Genomic DNA, 15,969 nt, shown 5'->3' with positions numbered 1-15,969 from the left:
GGCCTCATATTAGGGGAAAGTTTAAAAATACTGTACTCTTGGGCCTCCCTAAGTTCTGCATAAGCTTTCATCAACCGCTCCATTTTTAGTGTTGTGAACTAGTATGCAAAAGCTTATACTTTAACGTTTAAAGGACCTGGAGATTTTGCTTGTTTTATTTTTGCTGCATACTGCCTTGGATTTGTTACATGAAAGCTTAAAGCTCTTGTAGCAACAAGTTAACCTACCATTGATTGTATTAGGCAAAAAAGTGCACATTTTTTGAAGTAAGCTTGCCAATGGCCATGTTTGCACAACTTACTGAACCACAAATCAGTCAGCTGCATTTTAGCTTTACTGTAGCACTTTAGCTTTAGGGTGTTGGTTTGGGTTAATTGTGTTCAATGTCATGTGAATGCAGCAAATTGGGTTGAGTGAACCATGCTTAAATAGGTCATGTAAATGCACCCATTTTTAAATGCTGACTACCAGTTGCTCTTTTGTTAGAGGTATGTGCTTCCCATACTACACAGATCCAGATAATATCAAGATTCCTTTTTCTTTCTTCATCATATTAGGCTAATGTGATCTGTAGAAAACGAAAATGTTGCATTCTTAATACCAGAAATGGACAGAGGCTCTTATAATTTTGTTTTTACATTGCTTCAGATGCCATTATGCATTTTGACATAAAATAGAACAGTGCTATTTGCCACACTATCTTAGACTAGACCTTGTCTAGTTGAGTGCTGAAAGAGAAATCTGAAATATCAGCACAGAAATGTTTCTTGTATTAGTTTGTTTTTGTATTGACAGGTTTCTTTCAAACATAAATAATGTTGAAGAGAACCATCAACAATGTTGGATATGGGCACTGCTAAGAAATACATAATAAAGAAAAAACAGGTCACTATAATTATGCTATACTTGATAAATACAAAAATGTTCACTTTGCTCTTAAATCCTATACGTATTAGCCCAACTCCAGCACATACCAAACCTGAATAATAGTGTTGTTTTAATATAACTGAATTTTTAAATAAGATGCTATATAAAATCTAACCTGCCTACCTTATCTGAGCTGCAGAAATCTAGATAATCATTACATGGCAGCAAATAGCTACCTCTTGTTGTTTAGTGGTCATCTAGATTATTACAACCCAGATATGTCAGTCCTAGAGCACAAACCCAAAGATTTGCATATTTAAATGCATGATTTCAAGCTTTAAAATTTTTAAAGTACGGAAATAATCCAAAAACAGGGAGATTAATGTAAAAGGACAGTAACCTGATTTCACTAGAAAGCAATATGTATTTTTCTGTACTACAGTAGATAAAGACCTATGAATATGCTATTTGAATAAGTATATTTATCCACCACAAAATATTGAATATAACTTATTCATTCTTGGAGGAAAGGGATGTCGAATAAAAATATAACCCTGAGGCAAATAATCTGGACAGTTTATAATAAAACAATCACACCAATGTTTTGAGCTGGAAAGGATTCCTGGGAAATTTCCAAATCCAAATAAGAAACTAACTTGACTTTTCAAGCAGCAGGGAGCAGATTATGTACACAATGCATGCAAACAGTTAAATCTTAAAAGTTCTTGTCAGAAACAGAACAAGTTTAGCAACCCAAACCTGCTCAGTGATATCATAGGGGCCAGCCTCTTTAAAGATGTTTATTGGTCATATACAAAATAAAGAATGCTTCATATCAACATACACTATATACATAAATAAATTAACAACACCTCCACTGGGGCTGTGGCAACAAATCCCCAACAGTTATCTACAGATTGAAAAAGGACAATAATTTAGCAATAAATACTGATTAATTACTTGGGCTCGACTGTTGTACAGGAGAGACCCAGGACATGACAGTATGCTTTTACACCCCTAACATATAGAATTCATCTCCAGTTGTATCAGCTTTGGAGACTGAATTTCTTATTATCAAAATGTTCCTTCCTGACCTTTTAAACAAATATTTTAAAGCAGTAGTGAAGTCATTTCAATTAATATTTTTAAGGACTATCTTCAACATTTGGAGAGTAGGGAGGAGCAGTCCATCAGTTCAGTTTATTAAGTACACCAAATATAATTTAGTTTCTCCATAATATTCCAGTTTGACAAAGGATGTAATAAATTCAGAGCAAACCGCAGGTGAGGACAAGGACAAGTAGCACTTGAAACTGTACGGGAATCCCAAACACCTTTGCATAGCCAAATAGTGACGCATCTTTACTGGGAATCAGGAGACTACTCACTCAACTGTGCAGTGCCTCTCATTCAGGCAAGTGTCAGCTGCAAGCAGCTAGAGCTCACATATACTGTATATCACATCTGGAAGGGGAATAAGTCCTCAGTACTTGGAAGAACTACTTGCCTGAAGCTCACAGCTAGACCACCACGTGATCCTTTCTGAATAGGGAGGAGCAATCCTCTGTATGAGCAGTCACAGCTATTCACTGTTATATTACAGGAAACGGCAGCAGTGCTATTAAACCAGAAAGGAAGATTCCTGCACGTTAATTAATTATTTTACTAACAAAATACAGTTTGAGATATCAGAAAGAGGTGAAAGGCAAGTTGTCAGAAAGTGCTTCTATCTTCACTGGCACAGAAGACAAGGGGTACCACTGGAACACACTACTAGTCCAAGTGAAAGTAATATATAGATATGCCAGCTCTGTTTACTGCTAGATTATAGTGAAATGCTATCCTACTTCACTGGGATGTGCCAGTGTACAGCAGATGCAAAAACTTGATCAAGGACACAAGGAACAACAAATGTTTAATGTCTTCTATGCACAGTAGTACATTCCCTCCTGCTCCTGCATCTGTTTCACCCAGGAACATGTTCCTCAAGGACCTAACATCTGAGTAGCCTCTACCCATTGCTAACCATCACATTCCTCAGTTCTTAGCCTGCAGGTTTTTCTTGCGTTTTTCTGGAAAGAAAAAGTTGTTTCATTATCCAAAATATCACTTTTACATAATTCACCACGACATAAAACAACCCTACCTTTCCCACCCACCCAAAGCCAGCCACATGAGGACAGAATGCTACTTCACGGAGCTTTTCTGCATCCAGGTAGAAAGCAACGCTCCCTAACCTGTTGCATCAAGCAAAATGCCCCATTCAAAACAAAACAACAAAACAAAAACACCCTTCACAGCAGGAAAACCAAACAGTCACCTATAAAACAAGAACCATCACACTCTGGATGCTATATACCAGAAAACAAATTGAGGGGCAAGGGCTTGAGAGGGGAATCTAGGACAGAAAAAAACAAAACCCATGAACACTAGGAGACAGACTGAGAGTAAAGGAAGCTGGGAGGTATGGAGGGTTCCCTTGTCTTCTCCCCCACCTCCGGCTGGAAGATTTACCACTGAGTTCTGGAGCCAGATTTGCTCAATAAATATCCATTTGCTTATAAGAATGTCTTGCAACCCATTCAGATGAAGATACCATCTCACTTATCTAGCCTGGAAAAGGGCAAAAGGCGCATCTTTAGAGGAAGAGACTGAGTCTTGTGGCACCTTAAAGACAAGCAAATATATTATGGCATAGATTTATGTGGACAAGTCAACTTCAGTAGATGAAGTATTACCACAAATTGGCCAATTAATACTGCATACAGAGAAAACTGTATGGAGAAAACTGTTACTGTAGGAAGAATAGTCAAAATCTAATTGCAAGAAATATAGATTGCACTTCAAATATATTTTAACATTTTTAGTGACCACAGACTAATGCAGATAATATCGATACCTTGTAATGTTTGTTACTAACTTTGCAGAAAATGGAAACTATAGTATTAATGTATGTGTGTATATAAGGTTTAATAAAATTATTAGTCTGTACTTTTTTATATCTAAAATGTGTCTGGATAGTTGTATTTATACACATATATCAAAGCCAATTTGATATCATCGCATGGATCTGATGGAAGTAAATTCTAATCCACAAAAGATGATGTAATAGTTTTTAAAGTGCCAGGACACTATTAATTTTGCTACAAAAACCAACCTAGCCACTCTTATAAAATCCCAGAGGACGGGCTTTCTTTATCAGAGGCTTCTCACGGCATCTAGGATCTTGATTGTAAAACAAGCAACCCCGGAAGAAGAAGCATAAAAAAAAAACACGATTTAGTCAATTCTAAGGATTGCCAATCAAGAAATGTCTAAGATGATATATGGTCATGGAACTGAAGAGATCCAAAACTATTCATCTGGCTGAAAAATTCCTATTTCAGAAATGCAGTCCAACACAGAACTCTATTTTGACAGTATGGAACTATCACCAATGTCTTTGTCTTGCTTTCCTTGGGGCAACGTGCAAACATGGCACAGAGAAGCATGCCAAACAATGGAGGGACAAATTCTTGAATTAAAGCTCAGATATAAGAGTTGTTTCCTCATCCATCCATCCAGGTGACATAAATGCATTTCATGCAACTCTCAAAGGAAGCTATGACCAGGAGACCTAAAAATTCAATCCAGAACTGACCTCTCGTTTATAAATTTGATGGTGAGAAAATCCCAATTATACATTTTTATTTGCATGTTTGACATGAAAGCATAAATATTGCTTATTTCAGTTACAATTGTTTGGTTTTCACAGAATTTGGACTTCTTTGGCAAGGACTAGAAAGTGGAAGGCAATGAAGGGAAGAAATTATCGACAGCTTAAGGATGGAAAGAAAGATGCAAGGAGGTAGTGTGATATGGAACAATTAAACGTAAGAAATTTCTGGCTCTAGTAATTCCGCACAGATCTGCATTGGTTTCTAAGTCTTTCAAATTAGCAGTGATAAAACATACCCCAGGGGGAATTATCAGATTTTACTAACATCAACATTGCTCAGAGCAATTTATTTAAGACAGGTAGTTTTTAAGATCAGAAACCTACACGCCTTAGTAAGGCAAGGCTTAGTAATAACTGCTATTGTATGCAGCAACCTGTGATCCATTCCTTTTAAATCTAAAATAAAAAGTAGCAACTAATGTGGCAATGGTGATTTTTGGGTAGATTCTGGAGCCAGGGGAAGTGCATGTTCACATTAAAGCACTTTATTTTTCTCTTTCTCTGACATTTGCTGTTCTTAGTGCCTATGTATCCCTCAGTCGTATTTTGCACATCTGTAATTTAAATATGCCAAGAATAGCACAAAAAACAATTAAAAACACCTCCAATCTACTGTGTCAAAAGGGCAGCTGAGATATTGTAAGGAACTAGTGCTCTTCCCTCCGTTTCAGGAGAATAGTCTGCAGAGGATAGTGGTCTTACAGTGAGAAAAAAGGGAGTTCCAGCAGATATGAAGATATTTTGAAGGCAAGTCCTCATTAAAAGCCTTTTTTCCCTCCAGCATACTCTAGGCAGCAAAACTTTGCCAGTTAATAGATATCAGGAATATCATTTTCAAGGAATGGATTCTCAGCTGATTTTTGTGAATAGTTCTTTCTGGATATGAACTTGCCTTAGAGCATATTTGAATTTATTAACTCTGCTTTAAAAGTTATTAAAGCTACTTTTTCTTTCTAACCACTGAGACTTAAGAGTTGGAAGTTTTTGAAAAGCTGCAAGAGGTTTTTGAGCCCAGTCTCAGCTGTGGAAATTTCCAGAATTCACTAGCTATGTCATTAAAACAGATTCTAGTATCTGTTAACTAGAAAATGGCCAAATATGGTGATCTCAAGTGTTCTGAATAGGCCAGTACTCAATGCTTACCAGCTGTCAATAATTGTGCTCATTCTGATGGCCAATTTTCTGAGCAAAAGGTCAAGTGCCCACCTAGATACAAACTCACATGTTCCTCTTGGTAACACACCCATCACTCCCTCCCTGTAGCCAATTACAAGGCAAGCAACAGAGAAGGTAAAGCAACTTTCTTTGTCTGTAATGACTAGCTCTTTCACAGAAACTAGATTAGGTTTCCTCATAAACTATGTATCCAGAAGGTAAAACAATGAATTTGAACTTCCCTGGGTCATGTTGACATACTCTTTAGACCTTGTTGAGTTTCTGGCTTAGATCCCTATGTAATGTTCAACATGCTAAACATAGAAGGAAACAGGTAAGAGGTAACAAAATCTCTGTGGTATTACCAGAAAAAGAATCCTGCCACAATAGTGGATCTTTGCAAATGCTACATACAATCCAACCCTAGAAAACATATTTTGTGGACCCTTTGTATGATATGCTGTAAATTGTTTCATATTCCTACATTAACAGGAGTGATCCCTTCTAACCCATTACCATTGCAACTCTGGATTCAACCTTTAGGAACACCCAGTCCCAGCCAAAAAAAAATAATAATAATTTTTTTTTTTGGCAATTGTAATACAAGTGACATGATATAATGCAACACTGTCTGCCAGCTATCATTAAGCAGTTTAGTTAACCTCTTAAAAGAACTCATTCTTTTCAGGCTTCAGATTCAGATAATTTTTCTCATGAGACAAAACCTTTGAGAAGGTCTACTGGCAAATGCCCCAGAAAACCTGCACTCAGCCCTGGGAAAGCCGAACGAATGCTCACAGGACACCCACATAGCAAAGTGGCCACTGGCACCATCACGTCACAGCGCCACAAAAGACCTCAGAGCACAGACAACTAAATACAACAGGAATACAAAAGAAGCAGATGGGGAATTCAAGAATAAGTCACTTTCGGTACAATTGCAAAAAGATATCAAACAGGACTAGCCTCTTTTTTTGTTTTTTTTTCCTATGTTATTTATAAATAAAAGTCTAATAACTCTTTATAAAAACCAACCTCAGAGCCACAAAGACTTAACGAGAAACTTTTAAAATTTGCATTTTCTGTCTCCCAAGAATATGGCAATCATATATTCTCACCTTCTCAGGCTAAAGGGAGACTGTTCAATAGAAGTGCTTCACCGAATTGTAGATTTGAAACTTAGATCATTTAATAACTCTTTAAATGAATGCTTCTCTTTTAAATAAAGGGCTATTTAAACTACATAAACTAGTTGTGTAAACCATCACACTAGAGACACTGGATACTCTCCAAACACAGAAAACAACTAGTGATTTTGGTCTTGTTCAGTGCAACACATTAGGCACAAAACCGGCCTGTGGTCACTGCAATGTAACCCACTTCGTCTGGTACGTAGATACAACCGTGCTCATTCCTGGCTACTTTCCTTCCTCTGCAGGAAATAGCTGTTTCCCCACTTCCCTCTCCTTCAGGAAGAGTCCTAAGGAATCCCATCTTCAAACCTAAAAGGTGCAACTAGATGGTAATATAAAAATGGTTACACAAACTACCCCCCTGATACCAAGCAATTTACAAGCAGCAGACTGGACAGCTGACTCAACCCTGGAAGAACGGTATTGAAGTCATCACTGACAGTAGATCTTCCAACTCTCTATGACCTCTTCCCTCCCCTTTGGGTTATTCCTACCCAAGAATGGATTCCATGCTGCTGAAAATCTCTTTGGCAAGAGTACTGAGGTCCTTCAGCTTCCGTTTTCAGAACACACTAGGTGGACGGTTCTGTTCACAATGGAAAGGTTGCGTTACCATGTCACACCAACCAGAACAAGCTAAAAACAAAGCAACTGCAGTGACAAGCAGGCCAGCGTGTGCCTGTGTGGGCTAGGCCATCTGGGAGAGGGTTGTGCTTTGGGGATTCCGGATGAGCTTTGTGCCTAACTGCCCTGCACAGACAAGCCCAGGCAGTGCTCGTTTCACTAAGACCGGGCGTCCGTTTTGGATTTAACTATTGTGATAACGCTGGTGGTGGCAACTTTGCCGGGAACAAGGGGCCCCATGCTGGAAGCAAGTGGGCCCCGGGCAGGGGTGACAGGGCTCCGGGCAACGGTCCGGGCGAAGTTCTGCAGTGCCTCGTACTTGGAACGCAGGGCATCAAGTTCCATTTTCATGCTAGCATTCTCTGAAGCCAGCTTCTCCACTTCCTGCTGAAGTTCTGCCTTCTGTTTCTCCAACTCTTCCTTCTGTGTTACCCTCTTGACCCGGCAGCTGGCAGCATAGCCTCTGTTCTTCAGGGTCCGGCGGCGTTGCTTGAGTTGGATTATCTCTTCCTTAGATAAGCCCCGCAGATGCTGGTTCAACTCTCGTACAGACATGGTCACCAGCTCTTCATCTGTCAAGCTGGTCCCATTCTCCCCTGGCTCCCGCTTCACCTGCAGAGACCGTAGAAACATGCTTTAGTGGAATTCTGGTTGCATGCATGGCCAGCTAACCCCAAGTCTTGCCTTATTACCTTCAAGGCTTTGTTTCCTTTGTTGGGGGTCGTCATAACACGCAAGCCTTCACAATCAGATTCTGTAAGATACAAAATGGGTAGATGTTATCAAAGTCAAGTTCTACATCATCCAAAAGCAGCTATATATACCCAGACTAGGCAAGAAAGGAACCACCAAATACAGGTATTCTCTATATAGCATGAACCAACTGTGGGATTTACATGAGCTCTTGACAAATTCTGTCCAGTCTCTGCCAACCCCACAGCTTTCTATAAATCTTAAGAGCAAATGCTCACGAAAAGGAAGATTTGGAAGTTTGGGAGGAGCTGGAGTAGGATGAAACCACATTTAAAAATAGCCTGGCAGCCAGGGTCCTGCATGGCTGTGCTGAGCCAGTCATGCTGACTCAGCATATTAGCAGCCTTGCTCAAAGTGCACGCCTTATACTACAGTACAGCCTAGGAAGAGAGCTGCAGTCTAAGACAGTTGCCAAGGAATTACCCTTATATACTCCTCTTTATAGGGTTCAAAGCAACACTATATCCCCCATCCTTGTAAGGGAGAAGTATTCAAGAATACCCCCTATTTAAAAAAATATGTCAATTAATCAATTCTGCCTGAAGCATTTATTTATCTAGAAAACAGAACAGCAAGACAAGGGGATGGAAGGAAAGGACAGACGAGGGAATAATGGGAAACATTACTATATATACTATAGTTGAATAGTCATTACTGAACACAAATCTATTATTGTGGTTCTGATAACCTGTCTTTTTTTGACTAGCTTTTCCCATGCATGTTAATAGAAGAACAATGGTAAGTACACAAAGTTGGGAAAAAGAAACAAATTCATCTGGGTAGGATTCTGAGCAGCAATGCAGAAATTAAATATTTCCATTTGTTTCCCTGTCCAGTTGCTTCCTTTCACATTGCCATTTTACCAACAGGACTAAAAATAACCTGAGATACAGCAAATTTTTTAGAGATGCAGATAAAAATCATCCCCCTTCTTATGAAATCACCTATTCACTTATTGCATGGGTGTCAAACTGGTGGCCCGCAGCCCAGATGTGTCACGCGAAGACCACACCCACCCCAGCTCTGCAAATGGGAAAAACATTGCGAAACATTACATGACGGCAACGTGACGTGGCGAGTTTGACACCTGTGACTTAATATATTCATGTTGCATTGTTCTAAATTTCCAGATAACTCATTATTTAGGAAATATGTGCTGCTGATAACTTATTGTTTATTATTTCAGAAGTTCTTCCAAAAGTGGAAAATTTAAAGAAATTTTAAAATTATGAGAATGAGGCGTCCTCATTTATGCTTTTAGCATGTATCATATAGGTCTTGGATGGAGGCAATTGAAATTATAATATCATTATTCACAAGAAATACAAGTTTTCTGAGATAACACAAACATTTGCTAGCAATTTTACATCACCTGAACACACTAATCTGTATTAATCTTACATTACTGAAACCACTACCGTATATTTCGGAGTATAAGATGCACCGGACTATAAGACGCAACTACCTTTCTTGGTGAGGAAAACAAGAAAAAGAAATCTGCCTCTGCCTCCCAGCAATTTTGCCTCGTTATAGCAAACAGCCTGCTTTACTTTCATTTTCGTTTTCAGCATAGCTTGATTAGCACAAGGAAAAAAAAAATCTGCTCCAGCAATTTATCTCCTTGCAGCAAGCAACAGAGGCCTGCGCAAAACAGCTGAGAGTCAGGAGGCCGATCCAATCAACTTGTGCTAATTAGGCTGTGCTGAAGCTAAAAGGAGCTGTTTCTTCTTGCTGTTTGCTGCAAGGAGGTAAAGTGCTGGGAGGCAGAGGCCAAAGGGTGGGAGCCAGTGATGGGCGGGGCTACATTCGGTGTATAAGACGCATCTAAATTTTCACCGCCTTTTAGGGGGGGAAAAGGTGTGTCTTATACTCCGAAAAATAGGTACTTAAATTCACAAGAGCTCTTTCTTAGACACACATAATCACAAATAGAGAAATCTTGTCATTCACTGTGGCTGTCTTGAGTAAACCAAAACTACCCACCAGTTTCCTAAACAGAGAAAATCAAATACTTCCATTCAACCTTCAACTATGTGCAAGAATAGTTACTTTCTCTTAAAGAAGGCCTGATAGCTCCCCCAAACCACTGAATCAGATGTTGTAAATTACCTTTACTACCTTTAATTATTCCTCTGGAACAGATCAGATGCCTCAATAATTGCTCCCCACACCCCTCAAAAAAGATGCTTTTTAAGGAAGGAAAAAAATGGCCAGAGGTAACTCAAGCACAGAGAAGTCACCATAGATAAGGATTTTTATGTTTATCTCTCACTCATGTGCCTCCACACATGGCAGCACCTGGCTGACAATATCTATGCTAATAAGCTATGCAGGGTCTGGGCTCATGCTGAAAAACCTTTTTTCAGCAAGCAGGGCTGGCTTAACTCTTTTAAATGTTTTTAATTGGTTTGTTATTGTTTTTAATTACGGGGCCAAATTTATATATATCTTTTTAATAGTATTTTAATGTTTGTACTTTATGTTTTTATTTGGCTGTACACCGCCCTGAGTCCTTAGGGAGAAGGGCGGTATATAAATCTGATAAAATAAAATAAAATAAAATAAAATAAAATAAAATAAAATAAAATAAAATAATAAAATAAAATAAAATAAAATAAAATAAAATAAAATAAAATAAAATAAAATAAAATAAAATAAAATAAAATAAAATAAAATGTGGGAGACCATCAAAGCATTTCATGGGGCTAGACATCAAGCCAAAAGACATCTCAGGGAATAATATACCACCTCCATAGCAAAACTACATGGATGCGGATTACATTTTACTCATCCAAGCATATCATCAGTATTTACATAATAAATGCCTCTTCCACAGCAACGGAGTTCTTGTTTGCTGAGTGTATAAAACATCAGTTCACATTTATAGCAAAGAACCAAGACAAGCTAGTGTCAGCAAAAGCAAAAAAAAAAAAAAAAGGTCCCCGAGCAGCACCCCAGAAGGGATGGCTTCAGCGCTTTCCAAGATCACTAATAAGCCAGCAAACAACTCAGATACTCCTAGAGCACTGGAAATTGATGACAAGCCGAATTCTTGTGCCCAAAAGACATGGCTACAGTCACTGATTAATTGTACAGTAAGACACATACTGTACTGTACAGTTTACTGTGCTTTACTATCAAAAAGTTTTAGACCCACAATTTGGGAATCAGTATCTTAAGTATGTGGGTACCATAGTCAGTAACCAATAACCATGTTTTTTGATTAGAAAAAAATTACAAGAGGAAGAATGTTTCCATTACTGTAACACTGCTTGAAATATTGGTTAAGTACACACTGGGGCAGACACAACTACTGTACATTCACCAATTTTTATGTATATATATATATAAATTTTCCAGCTTTATCTAAAAGCCATATGCAGCCATAGGAATCAGGAACAAAACTTTAAACAAAGCAAGGGATGTCACCTATTCAATGAAAAGTCAAATCTAACCTACACTTCTTTCCTATATAGGTTTTATCTATGACATGTCAGTTTAAGTACCATTGCTAACGCTCATGTGAGAGAAATATGAACACAGGCAACACAACCAAACTGCATGACCAAAAACAGATTTGGTATCATACTGTAAATCCAGTACAGGTCAGAGCCTTAAGAATCACTTTGCTAGCATTAGTGACAATCAATAAAAAATCCCAAGGAAATGTTGCCTAGTAGGAGAGTATACAAAAGATTAACTGCCTGGATTTAGTGAGGCTCTTCATAGGGCAAGTACTGCACTTCTAGTACATATCAGTATTAATGCTTAGGAAAGCAATTAACATGTGGGAAGTGGGAAGTGAGAAGATTGCACAAAAGGATGGAAAATTGACTGGAGCTGATCTTCATTGTTAAAAGTGATCGGCATAGATTGCTGTGTAGAAATATTAGGTCCAGTAGCTCTGAGAGTCAAACACAAAAAAGGTTCGTTTGTCCTAAACTTCTACAAATTAAGAATCTTTTAATACAAGGAGTATAACATTAGTTATCAATATCAGATATCATATAGATTCAATCGTAGAAAGATTCATTTCCATCGTTCATAAAAAAAAACCCTGAGGAAAGTGATGATTAAGTGGAAAAAAAATCTATGAAAATTTTCACATTCTGTATTATGCCTGAATTAGAATATATACAAAGTTTTTTTACAGCCCTGCACAGAAGCTGCACTTGTGAATATTTTGCAAGAAGGACAGCCAGAGAGAATTGGCATCCAGACAGAGACAAACTTGGTCTAACTCCCTAGACTGCTGATTTCTCAGCTTTTTGACAGCTTCCCGAAGAAAGATCACACTGAAAAGTGCCAAGTACGACGGCTGTAAAGGAAAAAAAGTGCAACCTCAACACATTTTGCCAGAAGTCCAAAAGGCCTGCACTCAGCACAAGTGCCGCCAATTCTTTGCTTACAACAGAGCTGACAGCAGAGTGCATGATTCAACACAGGCCCCATTCTCAACATTCCTGGTTCAGCGCGCTATGCCATCAAACTAGTGTAAACAGAATGACATCACCCATTCCAGCAGTAAAGGCAGCACTATCATTGGAAGAAGAAAAAAAACTTTAAGAGATGAAAAAGAAAACAGGCTACAGGGGAGAATCAGAAGCTGGAGGGTATACCCATGTAAGAGGTTTTCCCACATGTGTAGTGTAAAAAGCAGTGTTGACACTATCTTGTTCCCATCTACATGTATATGTCTCTGCTGTTCATACATTTACAGAAACTTGTCTACAAATAACTTCCCAATTAGCTTCCTAAACTTACATTGACATTTTAGCTAGTGCTCTTAACTGGGCAAAAGAATGTAGAAGAAAATGCTTGCCCTGTAAAATATCCAGAAAGATACCATCACTAGGGAATATAGCCTCCTCCAAATCAACATGACTTGCCTCAGGCAAAGTCTCCCAAATGTACCTAATGTTTCAACTTGCTTTCTACCACTGTACCTCTTACTCAGCAGAATGGAAATCAAAATTCCACTTTTCCTACATATCTAGAAGACTGTCAGCCTCATATCATTCCTATAATTGAAACTCATTTTTATATAAAAAACAAAGCTCCCTTCATATCTATGAATTTCTGTTTCTGAATAAATCACAGTTTCTGTGAGCAACAAGTCACATAAGGAATTACAATTCTGTAAATAGTCAATGCACATTGAGTTAGTTGAATAATTTCAGCACTTATGTCTTCTGGCCTATTTATCTCCAATTTGAGATAATAAATAGTGAGGGGCACTTCAATTTTTAAATTATGTCCACTTAATTATCTTTGCTCTATATCAGATATGACTGGTTTATAATATCTTAACTATTCATTTTTCTCAAAATAGATGTATCACAGAAAACAATTAAATTTTATTTTAGAATCACAAGAAAAAAAATCTCGGTTGAAAAGACATCAGTCTAAAATGGCTAGCTCTTTTACCTGCAATTCATTTACAGATAATTAGTATGCCTTCACTATTCAAATTTATTTATATTCCCATTAATACCTAAGCATTATCAGACTGACAGAGGACAAACTGCCCTCTGTAGGTGAGAATGGAAGAGCTCTGCTGTGAGAATTTCCCAGAAGGGACTCAACAGAGAACCGGATGCACTTGTTGCACATCTGTGCTTTGGTATACAAATGAGCCATCCAGAACTGCATTTCTATGTCCTTTGCATTTCTGCAAAACAATATGCCAAAAAAATTTTCCAGAGCTCTTAAAAACATTGTTTGTCTAAGAGACAACATGAGGTACAACAGAAGGAGCGTTCTCATAAAGCTATGGTTTTCAGGACCTACAATTTTACTATCCAAAACAAGAGTGTGTGCACAGAAAGTATTAGGACACCTCAGCAGCCCTCTCAATTCATTCCCCGAAGGATTCCCAATGGCCCCATAAACCGTTTTTACCAAGTTCATCATATTCACACCCTCCCCTACCTTCTTGTTCACTACAAATACACACAGCACTACAGTAATGCTAAGGGTCAGCAACCGTCACAGGGACTTACAGACAAATAGCTGAAAGAAAGGGGATCTGAGGTCAAGTCTGACTACCCCACAAAATGATGAATCAGCAGATTATCTGTTTGGGTTCCCCTTTTTCCTTTGCCGCATCCCCTTAACCCTAGTTAGCCCCCATTCCTCTGTGTGTGTGTGTGTGTGTGTGTGTGTGTGTGTGTGTGTGTGTGTGTGTGTGTGTGTGTGTGCAGCATATACTTATGGGTGACCTCATGTTGATGAGTCAGCAGTGTCTGGACTCTGCACACAGAAGGCTGCAGCCAGGAGATACAACGGGGTAATTCAGTCCACCTCATCCGTACACTCTGTGAAACAACCCCCCCCGTCCCTCCTCAGCCCCACCCCAAAAACATTCGGCCCTTTCCTCCGTTCCCAGACACCTGATGAGTCAGCACGGCAAGCCCTTTTCACACTCGCAGACATGGCTGCACGTCCTCGGAGCCGCACACACACACACACACACAGAGACTTTCGGCGTGCGGGGAAAGAGCTTACCTCCCTCCCCGGCTACTTTCCCGGATGGTGAGAGCGCACTCAACGCTTAGGTAGTCCAAGAACAAGCGGAGAAGGGCCCGACTTCTTCTTCTTCTTCTTCTTCCCACCCCACCTCCGCAGAAGGCAAACTCAAACCATCACGACGATCCCGGAAAAAAGGGGAGAGCCGGGGAGCGACGGCATTTCTCTCTCCCGCGCGACCTGCCGCCGCGGGCAACAAGGACGGCCACCCACGCCGCAGACCCACTCCAGAAGGAAACGGGCAGGGAGGGGGGGGAGGAGGGAAACCCACCCACCTGTCAGCCGCGGAAAAAGGAAGTCGGCAAGCGGAGGAGGAGACGGGAGGAACGAAGCTCGGCGGGTGGAATACGGTCCCCGCCAGGCTCACCTCGCCCTCTCAGCCTCCCCGCCCTGACACACACGCACCCTCCGCCGAGCCCGCCAGAACATTCCCGGGTGGGAACAGCCGGGTTGGAGGGGGGGGGAGAGAGAGCGAGGTAGCCGCGATCGCGCTCCCGAACAGCCACAGTCCAGAGCAGGAGGCGCTTTTTTCCAAAAATAAACACCGCGGGGAGGAATGCAACTCCAGAAGCCGATCGTCCGGGGAAAGGAGCAGTCTTCACTAAGGGATCCCCAACACCCCCCACACACACATACACACACGCATTAATTCCCTTTTGCTTCTCCTCCTCCTCCTCCTCCCTTCTCCACCTCCCTTTCCTTTCTTTCTTCCTCCCGCTCTTGCTGGGGAGGGGGGGTCACTAGCCTTCCTCCCCACCCCCACTCCTCCAAAGGGGATCCGGGGCCCTGGACCGCCCCGTGCAAGCTCTCACCCTCCGCTCGGTGCCTCCGGAGGGGGGGGGGGTCCGGGGCGGGGAGGGGGGAGGCCGCCACGCACACAGGGACTGAGGAGTCCGGGGTCCGCCGCTACCGCCGCTCACGGACACGTCACGTGATGTTTGGGTCACGTGCCTCCATTCATGAAGCCGTTTCGGTGCAGCCGCCCCGAGCCTTAAAGGGGGAGGCGCCCAAAAAGGCTCCCTCCGCCCGGCTCTTCCCTTCTCTTCCCTCCGCCCCCCTCACCCCTCCCACCCCTCAGAACAATAACAGCGGGCGGGAGCGCGGCTGCGAAGCTGGTGGGAAAAACAAGTG

The 15,969-nt window shown here is 40.6% G+C and overlaps 1 protein-coding gene across 4 annotated transcripts; it reads right to left on the bottom strand.

Annotated features, from left to right (window-relative positions):
* Window positions 1-1,653: 1,653 nt before the first annotated feature.
* MAFG (MAF bZIP transcription factor G) lies at window positions 1,654-15,698 on the bottom strand. 4 transcript variants are annotated; one of them, XM_070937636.1, is made up of 4 exons: window positions 15,651-15,698; window positions 8,250-8,311; window positions 7,877-8,169; window positions 1,654-2,485 (listed from the first exon to the last, which is right to left on the bottom strand). In XM_070937636.1, exons 2-4 carry the CDS (start codon window positions 8,283-8,285, stop codon window positions 2,326-2,328), a joined length of 489 nt encoding a protein of 162 aa, XP_070793737.1. In that variant the 5' UTR covers window positions 8,286-8,311; window positions 15,651-15,698; the 3' UTR covers window positions 1,654-2,325. The 4 variants fall into 4 exon arrangements, with proteins under 4 accessions (XP_070793737.1, XP_070793738.1, XP_070793735.1 ...); XM_070937637.1 differs by lacking the exon at window positions 15,651-15,698 and adding an exon at window positions 15,114-15,193 and having other exon boundaries at window positions 1,654-8,169; XM_070937634.1 differs by lacking the exon at window positions 15,651-15,698 and adding an exon at window positions 14,818-14,914 and having other exon boundaries at window positions 1,654-8,169.
* Window positions 15,699-15,969: the final 271 nt, after the last annotated feature.

The sequence above is a fragment of the Pituophis catenifer genome, unplaced genomic scaffold, assembly GCF_029215685.1.
Source record: "Pituophis catenifer annectens isolate HBS135680 unplaced genomic scaffold, rPitCat1.0.hap2 SCAF_2, whole genome shotgun sequence".
Lineage (NCBI taxonomy): Eukaryota > Metazoa > Chordata > Lepidosauria > Squamata > Colubridae > Pituophis > Pituophis catenifer.
This window is presented reverse-complemented; position numbering and strand designations above follow the sequence as displayed.